This window comes from Aulonocara stuartgranti (assembly GCF_965226115.1).
Source record: "Aulonocara stuartgranti genome assembly, chromosome: 13".
In the NCBI taxonomy this organism is placed as follows: domain Eukaryota; kingdom Metazoa; phylum Chordata; class Actinopteri; order Cichliformes; family Cichlidae; genus Aulonocara; species Aulonocara stuartgranti.
In genome coordinates, this window is record NC_138949.1 from 12,914,174 (window position 1) to 12,933,860 (window position 19,687).

Sequence of the window (19,687 nt, forward strand, 5' to 3'; positions counted from 1 at the left end):
TTCAAACAAACATTTCTATTATCAAAAGCCTTCTGTTTCATAATTACTGCGGAAAGAGCTACCACAACTTATTCTGTAGCGCATTTTCTTTCTTACAATTTAAGCCCAAAGAGTCGTTCTGGCAGATGCCTTTCATTTACTACAGCAACATTTCTTTAGCATGTAGAAAAACTGGGTTATACTATTTGAAATTCCTGTCGCTAACAAGATATCTGAGGGATTCAATGTGCAGCTAAACTTCTTTACACTGACAGAAATAAGAGTGTCTTTGACCCAGCGACCTTAAAATGAGCTCCATGCTCCACCTCTGCATAATTAAACAAGAAGATATTACCACAGTTTGGCAATTTTAGTCACTATTTGTACTAATTGTACTTCTAGTGAATAGTTACCTAGTTATCTAAAATCTATTGAGGTAAGAATTGTAGATTATAATCCATTTAGGAGACTATTTTAAGCAATATTGTTGCACATATCTGGTATAAATAATTACACGGTAAGCTTGTGCAGCAGCTGGAAGTACATTTCTGTCCAGGGCCTAAATTCTCTGCAGGTCTGTTTCTTTTTGGTTGGAATCTGAAAGAGGCGGGGGACTTGTTGTTCTGCTTGGCTGACCGTATACATGTATTGTCTGAGCCAGGCCACAGTGGCAGAGTGGCTCTCTTCACGACCCCAGTGTGACAGAGCTGTCTCTACATGAAGGTGACCCTCTCTCTGGAACCTCCACTCTGCCCAGCTTGCCTGTCAGGTCCTACAGGCGTCATGGTCTATTAAGCACTTTAATGATGACCACCGCCTCATGCAGTCACACAATAGCCCCTCACTCCTTCATATCCCTCCATAATTTGCGGTGCCGAATGTGTATATTAGTGTATATTTTCTCTGAGTCACCATGCTTGTAGAAAGCTATCTAACTTGTAACCAGCTTGTATGTGGGCAGATTTTGATTAGGCCAGAATCCTTGGTGAAATAAATCTCCTCTGGGATTTAAAGGTAGATACTTTGAACAGGCAATCCTTCAAAAGGCTTTTACACTCAATAAATCCACTAACGCCCCAATGTTTCAAAACACTGCTTTTATAGCCTCATACTTTATATCCATATCCTGCACTGTAGTGTAAAAGTGACAGGACTACTTGAAGATGGCAACAAGCCTTCGGGAGCACTCCTACCGATTCTTTCACATCTGTTGATCCCCAATATCCCTGTACCTGTCATGAATAAAGGAAGTTTGCTACGTGACAAGTTTATTATCTTCTCCCCTCGAGGTTGGCAAGAAGACACCTCAGATGTCAGATAGGTTCAGTGTCTGTGCACTTTTAGATGAGTAAAAATGTGGGGACAATGGATGAGACAAGGTCTGAAGGGTATCCTCAGTGCAGTTCACTCCACCGCAATCACTTTCATGCCGTGTTTACATCTAAAACACCCGGTGTCTATCCTGCAAAGTTCTCAAAAAGCACGAGTCAGGGAGAAGGCGAGAGCAGGACGAGTCCCCCACCTAAATTGTAGTCCCACTGAAAATACTTTTCTTTTCAATATTACAATGAAATGGTAGTCGTAAAACTCTCTTTACTGTGGCTTTAACAACACACAGTGATATCAGGTGGGACTTTGTGTATAATCTCACATAGAAGCTCCAAGGAAAGCTAATATTATTTAGCATTATTGGATTTTTTTATTTTGGCAGCTGGCATCAAATAAAGGAGAGCGACATTTCTTGATGCATAATGCAATATGACGCCTGCTATGCTACAATATTAATGTGATCACTTTATACTCAAACTGTGGCTTATATCTTAAAGTGTCATCAACTAAAAATGAAGAAAGGAAATTTGCAATAAATGTTATTTTAGTTTCATGTTTAACTATGAATTTGGCCTCGCACATATCACCACTGCTGACACTGTAAAAAGAAACAAAAGAAAAATGAAAAAAAAAACACGTATATGAACTTGCTGTTTGTAGATCTTGTGTAAGCTCTGTGAGTTAGTGAACTGTTATTCAGCCAGTAATAACAGTAATTTCTGAGAAAGCTGTGCTTTTATGTAGCTCCATGTTCCCAGACAAGCAGAGGTGCTATAGGCTCATCAAAGAGACGCATAAAATGAAACGTGTATTATTGTTGTCACCTTTCAAGACGTATTTCATACAGAGACAATGAGATACAAGGCCCTTTGTTTTTGCCGTAGGTACGAATATCATTAGATCTACCATGAGTGCAATAAGTGTGAGTAGGTGCAGTAGCCTTTGCTCACGAGACAATAAAACACATATGGAAATGAGCCGACAGCATGACTAATAGTTTGCAGTTTCCACCACGCGCCCATCTTAGCAAAAAGCCTGTTCTCTCAAAGTGAGCCATTATACAGTTATCAATGAGCCTGCCTCGCCTTTGATCTCTCTTTTAAGGGGTTGAGGATTTGATAGCTAAAAAAAGAAACACCTCAGAGAAGCTATCGGTATGCATGCTGTCTGACGTTATGCCCAAAATAAGGGATAAAATGAATACAAAGCAAGCTGTCACTCTCCATGTCCCTCCTGTCCCTAATCCTGCTACTCCTGAGTCTGTGCCTGCCACAGCATCATCAGAGCCCAGATCAAAGTGTGAGAGAATGGCCCACAGGTCTGCACAGAGGGAGAGCTGACCTCCTCAGAGCTTACTGTGTCCTTGGACCAAAGTCCTTTTAAGGGCTAGACATATTCATTGAAAACCAATTCTGAGCTGTGTGCCTAAATTGAGCGTTAGTTTGTATCAGCAATCTGGCTTTATGGACATTCCCCGAGGTGGCTCTTGTATCTAAGGTGTCATTTCTATAAGGACAATTTAGCCACCTCATTTGAAAGCACTTATGTTCATACTGCTGGAATTAATTTACTTTAGAGACATGCACCCTTTAGTATACAGTAAAGCAAATACATTAGTGCTCATGCCCACACTACCGCAAGCTTTATTACTTAAAGCGTACCAGGCCAGCGCATATACTATAAATTGAAAAATAATGTTTTCTCACGCTAAAACGACATAGGCCTTGACCTCTCATACCGCTGCTGTTAATTAGTGTTGGTTGCTCTTACCTCTGGGCAAGCTCAGATTTATGGCTTAATGTTGTGGGAGCTTAAAACGAACGTGCGCTGCTGGGGCCTAGTCTGCCCATGAACTACATGGATAAACAGGTTTTCATACTCAAACCACAGCACTGATATGCTTCTTGTGGATTCCCTGACTGCATGTGTGATATTGAAATCTTAGATTTTAGCAAATGGATCTCAAATGAGCAAATTAATTTTGAGATTAACTGTTTAATCAAGCACAGGCTTTATACGTTTCATTTTCTGCCAATTTCATAGCTTAGTCTCTGCATACATTAAAGGAAACTTTAACATGTTGAGATTATTATTCTTATTGTTTTTTGTGGGATTTATTTGCGGATTTATCAAGCACCATGTAGGAGATCGATATCAATTTCATCCCTGCACATTCAGTGGGGAGATAGATCAGTCGCACGTTTAGCCTACCCAAGCACAATCCGTGGCAGCAGAGGGAAACGGCTAGAAAAGGAACAAAAAATCTTTCCAGTTATCCTGGGTACTGGTTATCTGTCTGCCGCTGTGCATCTTTTTCTAATGCCTATTCATCTCGCTCCGGTCTACCTTGGCTCACAAACATGCTGCCGCCTGTCTTTTATTCCTTCACAATATTGCATCACCGGAGTTCACACAGGCTATGTATCACTGGAGCAAATGAGACGAGATATCAAGTGTTGCAGAACTGTGCACGATGAAGGCAATCACAGAGCACCCTGAGCTTCTGTTAACAAAGGGAGTTCATTAAGTCCATTAAAATCCCAGCTGAAAAAAAACAAAAAAACGCTGCTTGCTTTGAGTCTTTGAGTAATTATTCCTAAAGCACAAGGCCAAAGAAGAAATCGGAAGAAACAGACTTAACCTCGTCTTACGTCAAATGCATTGCCGTAAAGTACGCAGGAAAAAAGACAAACATTCACTCTTGTAATTGGGAAACGTGTCCCTGTGATTCAATAATAATTATGTATTTACTGTGCATCCGAGGGGTCAGTGCTACACCAGGGCGGAGTGTGCAATTCGATTTGCAGTTAATGAGGTTGGGTCTTTTAATGAATGTTAGTTTTTATTCTGTATATAGTGCTGTGGGGAATGTGGTTATGGCCTCTTTTATCATATGTTATGATTCTTTGCTTGATTCATCTGGGTAATATTTCACTGAGCTTTACTATTTTATACATTTAGAAACTTAATAGAGTAATCCAACAAAAATGAATCACAGAGCTCCTTAATTAAGCATAGAAACCTTAAATAATTCCCAAAGGTGATTTTATATAAACAAACTTATCTCATTATCTTAAGGAAAATAGATATAGAAGTGAAACCACTCTCTTTGATGCTTCTAATACGGTTGCCTTGCTGGGAAAATACTACTTAGTCATATTTTAACTGTGGGAATGGCCTAAATGCTATATTCAGTTATTATCTGGTGTAGTCACTCGTGATGTCAGCTCCTTCAGTGACAGTCCCTCCTTAATTCTGGGTGACTGCTGGTGCACAGCTATGCCTAATCTCTATTTTCACATCAACCACATTTTGCCACCCCGCTGACCACACGCTATTGTTCGTTCTGCGTGTTATCTTGTAACACTGACTCCCTTAAAAACCAGTGTACAGTTCAGCCGTAGGTGACCCTTTACTACTGTAAATAATGCAGGGCAACAAAAGGGGTTGATTTCAACCGAGCAATCATTCCTGTGTTGACGGTGGCACTTGAAAGCACTTGGGTGGGTTTGGGGCTCTTGTAACTGGACACAGCCTGAGTGTGACCGGGCCATTAGTATGCATGCTGCAGCTGACGTGATTTTAGTTTCACATCGGTCCTGCCACAAAGACAGGGGGCATACAGTCTTCATATTCGTGCCGTTCTGTCAACTCAAAATTCAGAGTGGGATTTTGACTTTGAAGCCACTTTGATATGGTGCTTTTGAAATGTTGAAGGGCGGCTTGAAAGGAAAAATGTTTAATTAGTAGCCTTACATTGGAAGGGTACCATAGGCTGGCTTTCACTCGCCATGACCAGCACCCTTCCTCCCCTTCCTTTCCCTGATTAAATGTGCTATTGAAGTTGATTTGTGAATGGAAATTAGTGTCTCTTGAAAAATGCTCGCTGATTGTTTTACTATTCGTTTAGATCAGCCACTTGGGAATCATCTGTTCTTACGGTACAAATCACGAGCTATATTTTAGGATTACTGATAATACTAACCTTCTAGCTCCATATGCTGCTAATCTCGACTGAGACAGTTTGACACGGGGTATGGATATTTGAAAATCCATGTATGCTCCCTTTTTACCTTTCATAGGATATATGGCTTGGCTTGTTCCTTTAACGCCGTTTTATCTTCAGTATTTCAGAGGCTCTCTCTCTTTGAGATACCCCATGAAACAGCAGCTTGATAGATTCAGACAGAATCCTCCTATTCATGTCTTTGATCACTTTCTTTATGACCACCTGTAATTTAACCCACCAAAATGCAAATGACTCCTAATGCTAAACACCACGCACGCATGCTCTACATATCTTAAGCTCTCGCTGAAATATTCACAGGCTTTAGAGGCCCCGAGGCATTTTGAATGATGTCTTATACTCTGCTCGGCGCTGAGGCTCAAATATTCAAATCAAACATGATGCTCAAAATTACCACAAATACATTTTCCTCTATTTATCACTTTCTTTCCTCCAATCTCAGGATTCAATCAAAATGCCTCTTTGGTTTATAATGTCATGCCTCTTGTGCTAAATACAATAAAAATTTCATAAGATCATCATAATTATGTCAGGCTAAGGATTGTAATCAAAGCAAAGTTCAAGGCTTTAAAGGAAGCGGATGTTAGATACTATAAATTGTCAAATAAAAACCTGCATTCAAACAGAAGCTGCATGTTAAAATGAAAGATTTTTGATACCCTAGTGGCCCACAGTGTAAATTTGGGGCAGTATTTGCTTTTGCACCATTATTTCTAGTAGGAGAACTAAACTGGTGTATGTTAATTTCCACTATTTATGCAGTGTTTGATTGATTGTTCGTACAGGACAACCAGACAGATACAAATGGTAAATGGCCTGCATTTGTATAGCGCTTTTCTAGTCCCTAAGGACCCCAAAGCGCTTCACACTACATTCAGTCATTCACCCATTCACACACACACATTCACACACTGGCAATGGCAAGCTACATTGTAGCCACAGCTGCCCTGGGGCGCACTGACAGAGGCGAGGCTGCCGGACACTGGCGCCACCGGGCCCTCTGACCACCACCAGTAGGCAAACATGGGGTTAGTATCTTGCCCAAGGATATTTGGCATGCAGCTAGGAGGCAGCCTGGGATCGAACCACCGACTTTCTGATTAGTGGCTGACCTGCTCTGCCACCTGAGCTACAGCCACCCGATACAAAATATACAAGTTTTTGCTTTAAAATGTGCTCTGCTCTGCCTCTAACAACAGTCTAAGTGTTAGCTTTCCAGTAAATAACATTGGTTAACAGTTTTTCAGATGTTATCTGCTTTGAAGTTAAAATATTTATGAGCTGATTCCAAGTATGATAATTAAAATAGCTTATTGGGCATTTTAAGATATTTAACTTTTTACATTTTATGGACGCTGTTTCAGTTTGTTTTAATCCTAAATTGTAACCTTCTCATCTGTTTCTGATCGCTTCATGCAGTGATTTTTTTAGCTTTCTTCATTGTGTAACATCATAAAAATCTGAAATAGTCTATTTAGCTAGAGAATACGTATTCTGAAATATTAGAAAGCATAGTAAGGTTATTCCAGCACAAACATTGCACAGATTTTATTTAGAGGCCAGACTGCCAGGTCAGATCAAGATGTTGTGTTAGGTAGGATGTCAAGAAAGTAGATCTGTTTGTGTCATCACTTGAGGTGGCTGCAAGATCAGGAAGAGCAGGTAGCGCAGGTCTTCTACTAATCAGAAGTTTGGTGGTTCAATCGCTGGCTCCTCCAGTCTGCATGGGGTACCCATAGAGTAAGTGTGAACAGTTCAGGCATTTACTTGTGCAAGTTCTGCTGAATGTGATTGACGGTACATTCAGCAGCACGTTCTTCTTTCGGCTGCTCTCTTTAGGGGGTCGCCACAGCGGATTATCTACTTCCATCTCATCCCATCCCTAAGACCCTCTTTTGTCACACCAACTCTCTGCATGTCTTCCTTCTCTACATCCATCCAAGTAAAAGAAGAAATTTGACAACCGCTTTTTACACAAGCTGCTTTTTCGATGATGCAATCAAAATTGGATGAATAGTTTAGGAAGAGTGGCGCTTCGAAAATTAGCACCTGCCCCCATTCGGGCTTTTCTTGCCAATATTCTGGGCTCAAAATGTGTTTTAGTCATTTGTAGTGTCAATGAAGAACGTTTGGCATCAGGACTGACCTAGCAGCATAACATACAAACTACAGCCAACCATCAATTTCAGTTCAGTAACCCAAAATTAGTCTTGATGTGACAAGTGGGTGAGGACTTTCATACTCACTGCTCGCTTTGTGCATGTTAATTTTACACATCACAGCATATTGCTTTTTGCACACATGCTCTGATTTGCCATTGCTAAGGTAACACCACTTCACTTACCATCCCCGGTTTGTTTGTGTTAGCATTTTGTTGCATGAAAGCAGTTTAGCAGGTTAAAACAAATGTGCAGCCATATGTTGTCAACATTTCTTTTATTATGCTTTAAACTTAAATACTGTTTGTTCCTTTGTTCTTACTTTCTGTTACTCATACTCAGGTCAAAGGTTAGGAAAGGAGCCTACCTGCCATTTCCTGACTTCTGTGGACTTGGTGATGTCATGCTTGAGGTCACTGGGCTAAACCAAGCGGAGGCGTTTTCCTTTTGTAGGACTTTTTGTTTACTTTATGGCTTGCGGAACAATTTGTTCCGAGTATTTGTCTTCGTAGGCAGTCATTAAGCTGTGTAAATGAGCAATTGATGGATCAGTGCGTGTTCTCAGATGCTCATGTTGGTTTCTGTGTTTACTGGCTTGAGCGACTGGTACTGGCTAGACTAACTGGGTGTGAATGGGCATCCTTTACAGTCAGTCAAAAATTGCTTGAGATTAGTCTGCCTGCCAACCCCTTTCTTAACGTTCAAGCCAGATTATTGTATGCTTGATATACAGTCATTTCAAATGCATTTTGACTGTAAACTAGTGTAATACCACAAGCTGCTATTTATGAATTTACTGCTCTATGAAGAACGAAGCCACAGCTCTATTCTCCGGCTGTCAATCCGAATCCGAGTCTGTCTTTCTCAGCTTTTCACAGCAGTCTTGATTTCACCCACCACAAGCATGCTAATTTAATCAATATCATATGACTTTAAAAAACTGAATATATCCAAGAAGAAGTCTGCCTGCAGCTGTACAGAGGAGGTACAGTGGAGCAGCAGGAATGCATTTTGCTTTTGAGTTTACTTGACATGGTTCTCACCTACACTCATTTGAATTCTGTCAGCCGTGTGCGGGTCATGTACAGGTCAGTTTTTCTCACAGATGTGGCTTTCTTCCCTTTGTCTTTGCCTCTCTGTTGCTCAGTGGCCAGTGATATAATTTCAGCTAATCCTGAGCAGGAGGCCTCATACATAAATATAAGCCGACGTCTGATTGCATGCACCTTCAGCTCAGATTCACATCATGTTCCCACTTGACACTGACGGGATCATTGTCATGAGTTGACAATTTTTTCTGTGAAAACTCACTATGAAACGAGAAATAAAAGAGAACGGTTTCCTGCTGTATTTTCGCTGCACTGGTTCAGAATACAATATGTATATTTTTAATCTTTGAAGCGTGTCAACTTATAGAGTGTAGCTGTAAATGTTTTAAAGTTGTTTTATAGTTATTAGTGCATGATCAGATTGTATTAAAAAACACTTTCTTTGTGTACCTTTGCACTGTAGGCTTCAGGGTAAACTGTGCTCGATCAACCATACAAGCTGGTCATGGATCAATGAATCAAGAAGCCATCAGTTCGGCATCTCTGTGTATTTGCCTCACCTCTCTGCACCGTCCAAAGGCTGAAGCATTTACACCTTTTTTCTGCCCAGCCATCTCAGCACTGTCATTGTTTGGCTGACAGACACGCTGCAGCCTGCCTTTCTTCCCCTGTAACACTGCATCCTTTGCACGTGCAGATGGGATCAGTGCTGTGGAAGTGAGCGCAGTGAAGGTAATCATAGAGCAGCCTGAGCTCCATTATATCCAAAGAAAGTTAATTATGTCCAGCTACTATCTACCATTGATCCAATCCCAAAGTGTGCTGTTGTTTACTTCCGAATCTGTGTTTAGTTAAGTCAATAGTAAAATGCAAATATTCAGGGTACTGAAGTATATCTGAAGTAAACTTTAAAATGATAGCCGCTGTCAGTGATTCCACTTTTTGATTATTTGCTCCTTTGGACTCACATTTGCACAAAAAAATAGATGGATCTGGATTTGAAGAAAAAACATTGTGATAACTACTCTTCTAAAGGTCTATATTTTCATTTCTGTTTTTGTTAAATGTTACCTACTATTTCTTAAGGATAGAAAATGCTTTGTGGCAGCATAATTTTGTATTTATTGCTGGCAGGACCTTCAAGGAGGAAAGAGATGTTCTGTTCTGTTTGTAACAATACGAATGCTCTACCTGAAGGCTGATTCATGGCATTTCTTCGCAGACACCGTAACAATTTGTGATCACGCAAACACGTCAAATGTCCACACAGCAGGAACATAAAACGGTCATTTTATGTTCCGAGTTTCATTATCCCCACCCTTACAGCTGCTCATCAGAGGAGCTGGAATTGCCATAGTCACTCCTGGATTTTGCACACGTGCTTTCCATCAGTGGCACCTAAAAGTGAGCGTGCCGTTCCTGAAACTCTGTGCACTTTCTGTGCACTCTACCTGGGAAGTGAAATAATCCCTTGAGTAGCAAAGATCCATCCTGGCTCGCGAGTAATTCCCTACACAGCCAATGATGCTGAGACCTTAATGGACAGATGTAATTGTGATAATAGTTGTATTTGATCTTGGCACATATGAAAACTGAGGTGGGACTCGGGCCATTAGGTGCCAGGTTTCCTAGCCTCTGCATTTCTCCATCCTCCATTTAGCATAATGACACAGAGTATTGACTGTGGTATTATGCAGAATAAAAGGGTGTTAATGTGTCATATTTAAATATCCTGATCTGTAACTGTGGCATGTTCCTTTCTGCAGTAGCAGGTAGCCAATTTGTGAAACTGAAAAACCAGGCATGACCTACATGCTTAAAGAATTACAGCAGTCAACAAAGAGGATTCTGTTGGATTCCTGTTTTTGATGCCCTGATGTAAGCCCACACTGTGGCATCACTGGTGAATAATAACATACTTGTGGTCACATTTGCGCAAGATCTCCCCATGCTGCTGTGATTTATAAGCATACCTTCCATCTGCAAACAGGCTAGGAGGCTCCTACCTACTGGGGCACCACCCCGGGTCCAGTGCTATTTACTCAGCCAGCCGAGACGAGGTGCTCCCCCGGCAGGATCCTGCGGTCACTGTGCCCATGCATGCTTTTCTCTCCATTAACCTGTCTGCTCGTGGCTACTGTGAAGTGCCTGCAGCAGGTACAGTAACGCAACAGCATTTTGCCACAGGTTGAACTATCTTTATTGTGCCATTTCCTGCTGTTTAACAAATGATAAAAAGCTGCAGGCCATCAAACTTAGCGGTAACAGTGACTAAGTTTTATGAGCTCTATATTTGGTAAACTCTAGTCACAATATGCACTCAATAAATCATGCATTAATAAGCTTTGTTGTGTCAGTTTTAAAATGAAAATGCAGTCTCTGTAAACATGCAGATATTTGTCAGTGCGTTTGAGTTATACGTAACACCAAAGGTCCAAATAAATAATTTTTTTTCTTGAAAACATTGCACACTTTATTCATTCTGTGCTGTATCTAATGCATTTTGAACCAAATAAGTGTGTAGAAATACTGAGAGGAAAGGTGCTCCACTTTAAAGTGATGTGATAGATTAGGGAGGAGCCCTGGCAACAGAGTAATTTCCCTGGTGACCAATTTCTGAACACTCTGAGCAAAGAAAATCAGCAACAAGCCTACATGTCAGCTATAGCCCCATACCAGGGTGCAGGCGTACACGCTGACTCATTTCTAATGAGCAGCCAGAGATAGAAATAATAACCTAAACAACAAATCATAGGTCATGACTGCAAATATAGTGCTGACGGCCTTAATTAACATTAGACCTTATTCAGTGTAAGCAGATATAAAAGTATGTATGCAAAAATGTCGTCAATGGTGGCCCAGGGTTGATGGGGAAAGAAGATGAGAAGTGGGTTATGCTTTACTATTCTTACATTGCTGCACTCTCTGGTTTGCCTCCGAAAACTACTGTAGCAACTTTGTTGCATTTAGTGTGATTTTGGCTTAAATTCCGCTCGTCATTTCTTTTCTGTCTTTAAAAGCACTACTGCTATATGTGATACTATAGAGTATTATGTGCAGAAGCATTTTGAGGTTGTTCTTAAAGAGTTTATATAAAATCTATGAAATATCTTTGGTTAGTGAAAAATAAAAGTAAACTGGTTTTAAATATTACACTGCACGCTTACTGCCTGATAGATCCATATAAAGTAGATTGAGCTTCAGCATGATTTTTGCTGACAAAGTCTTATAATGTGCATTAACAATGACATCATCACAGTATCGACCTTTCTCTTTATGTAACTCGGTTCCCGCTGTTGCACCTTCATATGGACGCTTAGTGTTTCCTGCTGCTCAGCGTGCTCTTCCTTATCTCTTCTACCGTTCTCCGAAATATTTTCAATCCAAAACTGCATAGGCATGGTAAAGCTACCATTATCATCTGTCTCACTGCAAAAATTGCACTACAGTAGCAAAGAGCGATCAATTTAGTGTAACTAGATGAATTTTTATGGACGTGATGCTGATGGCTATTTAAGGTATTTTGCTTGATCGCCAGGTTGTCCTGTGCTCTCTAAATTTGAGTGTTTATGATAAAGCACTCTTTAACATTGTAACATGTTCAAAATGACTAATTCACAGAATGAGTAGAATACAGATATAATGAAATCTGTTTTGTCATTGATTTAAATGTTCAGGTTTTTGTTTGTTTGTTTGTTTGTTTGTGTTGACAAATGACAGATTTGCATTTAATTCATTTGACAGAAAATGGTTGCTTGAAATTTAAGTACTTCAACTGCTGGTCACTCCTCTTAGCATCCTCTGTCACCTGGTTTTGAAATGCATTGCCTTCTTAAATTAATGTATATTACGATCTAAAAACATTAATTAAATTATCACCTGGCTTGTATCGACTGCATCTGGTGGTTGAAAATTCATCACAACCTAAATTAAGTTTGATCAAGAACATGAGCAGCAGCTCATGTCAGGAGCTCTTCGTGTCATTGCCAATGTAATGCAGTTGTAAAAAGACAAGCCCTTCATTTTGCAGAACCATTTCTCTGTGTCCTTCAGAGGGGTGCTTAAAAATGAAACCTAACTGAAGTTTGAATGTTGTAACATTCAAACTAGAAGTCACTTTTTCGAGAATGCCAATGTTCACATTTTGAACAGAGAGGACAGATGGTTTGAAAGAGGGGTGAAAGAAGCCATCTATGTTCACTGTGAACGACCATCTTTGAACAGGGATGGTGGCTTACGACACCAAGTGTCTGCCATCTATAATCCAGTTTTGAGATCCCTTCCCAAATGCCTTAACACCCACTCACATCCTGGGCCATTTGACCTCAGTAAATCACATGATAGGGTGGGGCTAGGTTTCACAGTGAGCTGAAACTTTGGCTGATTGTGACCCACACTCGTTTTCACACCTTGGCTTGTGTGATTAAGTAGAGGATCAATAGGGGGTCCATGACCCTCTTGGGGACACTCCCATAGGGCTCAAAATCTGGGACTCTCCACCAGTTGCTCTTAGAACTGAAGAAGCTTCTCAGGTGAGAAGTGAAACGTCTTCAAGAAACCTAAAGAAGTCCAGACGCTGCTTAGACTACGATGACCTGGATGACTGAGAACGTTCACAGACATGTTGTAGCATTTCATTTTCATCTAAGGTTCTCGCCATAATCATCACTCTGCATTAATTTGACTGAATATGTTACTAAAGCAGATTAAATCTGTATACTAGTTCTTCCATTGTTTCCCTATATATTAGGTTAAAAATTGAGCTCATTTTATGATAAATAGGTTGTGTCATTGTTTTGCAAAGGGTCTTTTCTGGGCACTGGCTGCAGTGTTTCGAGGTACAATATTTGGCAGATATTTTGAATGTTTGTCTCTCCATGTCATCCTCGAGATCCTTGAGAATCTGAGAAAACACTCCGGCTGCATGCTTGGGGTCATTGTCGAGCTACTGATTGATTTTTGGACCGATTAGGCAACTCCCTGACGTTGCTGAGTGATGAATATGAATCTAACCCTCGTAAAGTGCTTAAAATCTTTCCACATTACTGTGTACTACTTTTCCCTCTTGCAATCAAATGCCCTTCAAACAAATAAATGAATGTGTCACAGTGGTGTCACATTTTGACAGCATCCCATTAAGTGATTACCTGGTGCAATTTCACACCAGCGTGATCAATAGTCCTTTAATGGATCAGCCAAGGAACTAATAAAAAGGATTTTAATTGATTACGCTGATAGGCCATCACTCCCACAGCCTGTTATATGTTAAAGGTGCAATCAGAGCAGAAGTTCAACGTCAGGTGACTGACACTTTGGCCTTTAAGCTGAGAGAGGATAACGAGGCTTCTGGCTCAGGATCACCTTGGCTGACTGACAGGAAGTAACTTTCCTTATTATGATAGTCCTTCATATCGTTTTCTTCTGCTGGGGTAATTTAGATTCCAGCTTCAATAGACTATTGCCTATATGTAAAAGTGTCATCAATTTTTATAATTGAGATACTCTGATTTTCCGTGCCTCTAATGAGTCAGTCTATTATAAGTAATCCTATTTGCATGCAGTAATTCTTTGAAATATTGTTTGTTGTGTTAGGATATACGTGACAGTTTTGCACTTTTAATCTCAGTGTGCCTCTGCGCGTGCCACGGTCTGAGCCTGGCACAGGGCTAAAAACGGCCATGCTTTTCCACGCTTCATCATCTGTGGTTTGTGTCAGACCCAGACAGTCATCTGGAAAGGTCAAAGCATCAGTAAAAGATTTAAATCAGCCCACAGAAGAAAGATTTACCTTGACAGGCGGAACCTGAAAACTGGTAAATAAGAATGCAAACAGAGTCTTTCCTCTTAAACCAAACCAAGGAAAAACAGACCATTGCATTTCAAAGCTAGAGTCACAGGTTGTGATGCTTTGAAGTAACAAAAAAAAATTTGAATATCTTTTTTGTCCTTGTAATTAACTATTTGCTTTCTTAATGCTATACGTTGAAACGGCTCGAAGATGAATGCGTTGATTAATGCATTTGTATAATCACTCTATGAGGAGACATGTATGGTTCGTTCTCTTTCAGATCTATTAATCGTGTTTTCATTTCTAAAACGAAGCGATCTTGGCACAGCTAATAGAAACAGCCTGTTTCTAAATGCAACTTGACAGGGTCAGTGTGAGAAAAGCAAACTGTTGGGCTTAGTTTTGGCACTGAGAGAACTTGACGTACGGGTGTTATTCTTTGATTAATCTCTGTGCTGTTCTGTTGTTCTATATTCATCCAGCTTTATAAGCTGCTAGAGGAAACATTTTCCTTTTTTTTCTTCATTTGTCATCTTATTATATTAATGTTGTAGCCACGCCTTTTGATGAATGCAAGAACTAAAGCACGTATTCAGCTTGTTTTGAGGACAAATGGGACCTTTGAAAAAAATTCTTTCTCTTTAGTGTTTATTAATATGCTTAAAAAGATGAATGTGAAATAGGGGAGCTTATAGCAAGGCCTATGTATCATAATATATTAGCTCACAGAAGTAAAGAGTAATGAAACTATTTTCAGCTATAAAGCCATGCTTGAATAATATGTCTGCTGCAAAGTGCTGCAAAGCCAGAACTATTACAAGGTGGTTACTTTTTATAATCTTTTTGGAAAAGACGTCCATAAATAAATATGTGTTAGTTTTGGCTCTTTGGGTCATGAAGATAATTCTATTTATCCTTCTTCTCATTCTCCACATGTCTCTTTTGTTTGGTGTATGTGCTTTCCTGCAGTTTGGTGGCTGCTATATTATTGATTTGTACTATTGATCCAAATGTGGCAGCGATTACTGGGATTTTGTGTTTAGCTTTATCATCATGCACTAAAAAACCTCCTGCTGGGATGTCCTTGTTGCTACTTTAACACAACTGAGTCACTGCTGGCAGTTTGTATTTTTACTCACAATAAAGTTTGTTTGTCTGCGAGTCACAGACTGTGTATTGACATCAAAGACACTTAAACCTTAGACACTAAAAGTAAGTGACAGACAAGGTCGATCTCATTTGGATAGTCATGATTAATAAGATGTGAAATCCACTATTCCATAATGAGCTATACTGGCCATCAAGTATACATATAATACATGCATTATAATGCAGTGATTGGTATAACAGTCAAAGATGGAACTTAAAAAACATAAAATATGTGTGTAAAGAGGGATGTTTGATAAGCTTTTATTTGGATGCTAACAAAAAGTATACTGTGTATCTATGCAGTTCTGTGGAAAATTAAGTATATCCTTAATCTTCTGTAGGAATAAAGTGGGTAAATAGCAGCAATGTGCTTTGGTAGTTTGCTGGTCTGGAGCATTCAGGTGTCTGTTAACACAATCTTCCCAGGACTGGTCGTCCTAGCAGATTCATCCCAAGGTCAGGCTGTGCAGTGCATCTAAGACTCTACAGTCCCCAGATAGCATGTTAAATATTAAAGTTCATGACAGAACAATTACAAAAAAGCTGAAGAAGTATGGTTTGTTTGGCAGGGTTGTCAGGAGGAGGGTTGTCTTTTCTCTAAAAAGAGCATTGCAGTATGATGAGGAAAATGTGGAGCTGTTGGTCATAATGCACAACATCATTTCTGGCCCAACATATCAGCACAAACACATCATACCAACGGTCAAGCACAATGATAGAGGGGTGATGATTTGGGCTTATTCTGCAGCCACAGGATTTTGGACTCTTGTGGTCTTTGAGTCAGCCATGAACTCTGGACACCAACGTTTTCACACGTGAGGATAATTATCCAACAGTTAAAGCTTGGCCAGTATTCAAAGTGTCATCCAAAGCCCAGCAACAACAGAATGGCTGATAAAGAAAAGAATCAGGGTATTGTAATGGGCCAGTCAATGCCCAAACAAATTATTGAATCTTGTTTTGTACTGTAGTTTTTCCCAGGACTTCACAGAGTCCTGTGAAAATGTTCTTTTTCACTTCAGTATTTGTATTTATGCATCTTGCATTGAAGCTGGAATATGGTTTACGACACACTTCTGCATCGTCACTGCAGGGAATTCGTCAAATGTTAGTGGAAATTGCTGCTCCTGGGAATAAACAAGTGAAGCAGTCGCGGTAAATGGCAATCATACAAGTGTACAGTAGATGCCTGACAATAACGCAGATGGGTGCAGTCGTGCAACATTTTATTTCAGTAGATGACGTTTGAATTCCTCTGCTACAAAATTAAACGTTTGGCTTCAAAGAGGAATTACTTTTGTCTTAATTTGTGTGATCATGCTGATTGTTTTCTCCATCTCTCTCTCTCTCTTTGCGCAGGCCTTCCCATGTATATCCACAGGCATCTACGGTAAGCTCAGTCTCCCTTCTTTTATTTCTGTTTTTATCCATTTGCTTTGTTCTTTCAGTGCAACTCAATGATAACAAGCTGCTCATATTCCCCAGTTTGTGGCTGAATATTTTAAAATGATGCACATAGGGCGGAGGTTACTTAGATATAAATACTAAATATACCTTAAACCATGTTGCACAAAGGCAGGACGTAGAAGAATACTGAATACTGCTTATGCACCCTCATGAGATCAAGCCAAATAAGCTGCAAGGCATTGCTGGCAGAGAGCTGATGTGCTCATTACACTTAAAGTCACACTGAAAAGAAACCAGACTTGTTGATATGAACAGAATTTTTGAGTTTTGAAGATAAAAAAAAGTTAAATGCAAGAAAACATGTTGATTCTTTGACTCTTTTGATCATTTAAATTGCCTGTTTTTACCCCACACCGTACACTGTACAGTTTATGAATTTGCATACAGCTCCAATACTTGCAGTAGGTGCCAAATGTGTAAGGATTAATTAACATGCTAATTTCTGTTGTTTGCAACTGACTATTAGCAGCAATGTAGTTCCACATAAGCAGCCACAACTGCTCTGTAAAGTTATGCGTAATTGCAGATACCTACAGTATTCTGCCAATTTAAAAAAATGCCAGTGCGAGGCAACAACTGATAAATGATTCTGGGTCTATACTTCTTTAGGCAGGGATCTCATGAGAGTCGATAAGTGCCTCTGATCATTTCACAAGACGAGGTGCTGCCAATTTTACAAACACTGTTTCCTCAAGATATGTGCATGCACTGTTCGCGCTCTCAATAGGCATACAACACAGCATTTATTATGTCCACGTGCCGAGTGTAATGCGAATTCAAAAGTGACATATTGAACTCAGAAAGCAAAACTAACAAAAGTTTCAAAAGCCCTCGAAACCTTCTTCTGAAAACAGCAAAGAAAACCAGATAATTAAAATGTATGACACCAAAGGGTGGATAGTTCCTTTCACATTCCTCGGTAATTCAGATCATTTTAGATGATACTTGTTTTTTGTCCATTTTACGTCGGGGAGTTATATTTCCGGTGCTTTCTGTACTATTCTTCATGTGGTTGACCTCGCTCAGATTTATTATATACACCTATGCAGCTGTTGTTGTTCTAATAAAGCTACATAAAAGCTACCTAATTTACTAAACCTACTGCAGCTTACTTCCACAGCTGTTTCACTGTGTGAATTTAATTTAAAAGGATTTTTTAAACAACATCATTGGTGTAGATAAGCACAGACACATCTGAGCTATTTGAGTGTGCTATTAAGACCTGATGCTGGTTTTTTATTTAAAATGCAGACATTTGAAGCCGTATCTCAAACTGTAAGCGAAGCATCAACAGCCACTGACTGGATTTAATTAAAAGCTAGGGACTGGACTGTAGTGCACATGTGAGTCGGTGCAACTATCCGGTCACAGCTCATAAAGAAAATGATGAAATGTTGATAATCAGTGACAGTTGAGCACCTTATTTGTGATTTGCTGTGCATTTCAGCGGCACATGTCTCTACAGTGCTAGAGTATTTGCCATAACTTGCAAACAAAGTGCATTCAGCTGGTAAAACACACCCTGAAAATCATCTGTGCAGACGCTTGAGAGGTGCATTCAGCTGTGATTATACTCAGGCGGTTCTGACTCGTTTCCAGTTGACATGCCAGAGATTTGTGCTGCCGTTTCATGTCCTGAACAAACATGTCACATGTGATGTGAAGACACAGATCAAACCGGATGAGCTAATTTTCACGACTATGGTTGGAAACTGTTTCTGTATGAAAAATGACAGTTTGGTTATTGATTAAACCTGTTAGTTATTGATGTAGTCCTAGTCCGTTAGTGAAAGCACAGAAGCCTCTACCTTTCCATATTTCTTTGGTTTTTTTTAAACGTCTAATAAAAAACAAAGTAATTAAGTTTTAGTTTGAGTTTTGTGTTTTGATTTCCAACTGTAGACAGTATGCAAAAATAAAATGATTCATCTACAGCCCCTGGGGAACATTAAAAAAAAGCCTCTGCCCACATTCTGGGTACCTTACATCTGTTTGTTTTTCTCTCCAACCAAAGCCATTACTCCTCTGCCTTTATCAAACCTGGACTATAACTAACTGCCAGCTGTTGCACTCTGAAATACTACACGCAAAGTACTGATTATAGAGCCTGATAAACTTTGGCAGTGCTCATTAAACTAGCTGAAACTGCCCGGCATAGATAAAAGATAGTCCGAGTGGCGAGCTATCCTGACACGCGCTATTGCATATGTGTGTTAATAAAGACCAGTCTTTAGTAAAGCGTGCTCATAAATCACAAGACGTTTAATTATGCTCTTGATAGAACACTTCCCATTTGGGATTTTGAATAAATTCCCCCTGTCACTTTTTTGCAGTTCACACACACACACATCTTTTCTGCGATGTTATGTTTCGTTCCACCTGCCGATGCACACATCTCACAGGGGCTTCTTCTTTTTTTAGTCCACTCTCCTTCCTCTTCCTGCAAAATATATGTTATCCGCTTAAACACGAGTGTCTGACTTCTCGTGACGTAACAAATTACATAACAAGCTGAATTCAAGAAGTATAGTGAAGTGCATCAGCTAATGGTTATATACAGTGTTTTGTGTTATAAGCAAAAATATGGAGTAGAGTAGCTGTAGTGGCACAAAGGTAGTGCAAATACATGCAGGGGAGAGAGTGGAGTGGGGGTCATTGTTTGTATTGCGCGCCGCTGACGAGGGCACCACTTATTGCCATTCACTGTGCTACTGTGTGCTGCACTGCCAGTGGGAGCCTG

The 19,687-nt window shown here is 39.9% G+C and overlaps 1 protein-coding gene across 1 annotated transcript in view; it reads left to right on the forward strand.

The window, feature by feature from the left end:
- The window catches only part of macrod2 (mono-ADP ribosylhydrolase 2), a 413,432-nt gene that overhangs the window by 300,208 nt on the left and 93,537 nt on the right, over nucleotides 1–19,687 (forward strand). The window contains exon 7 of the mRNA XM_082556428.1: nucleotides 16,840–16,870. Within this exon, the coding sequence (XP_082412554.1) occupies nucleotides 16,840–16,870 (31 nt within the window). The remainder of the gene's footprint in view (nucleotides 1–16,839; nucleotides 16,871–19,687) is intronic.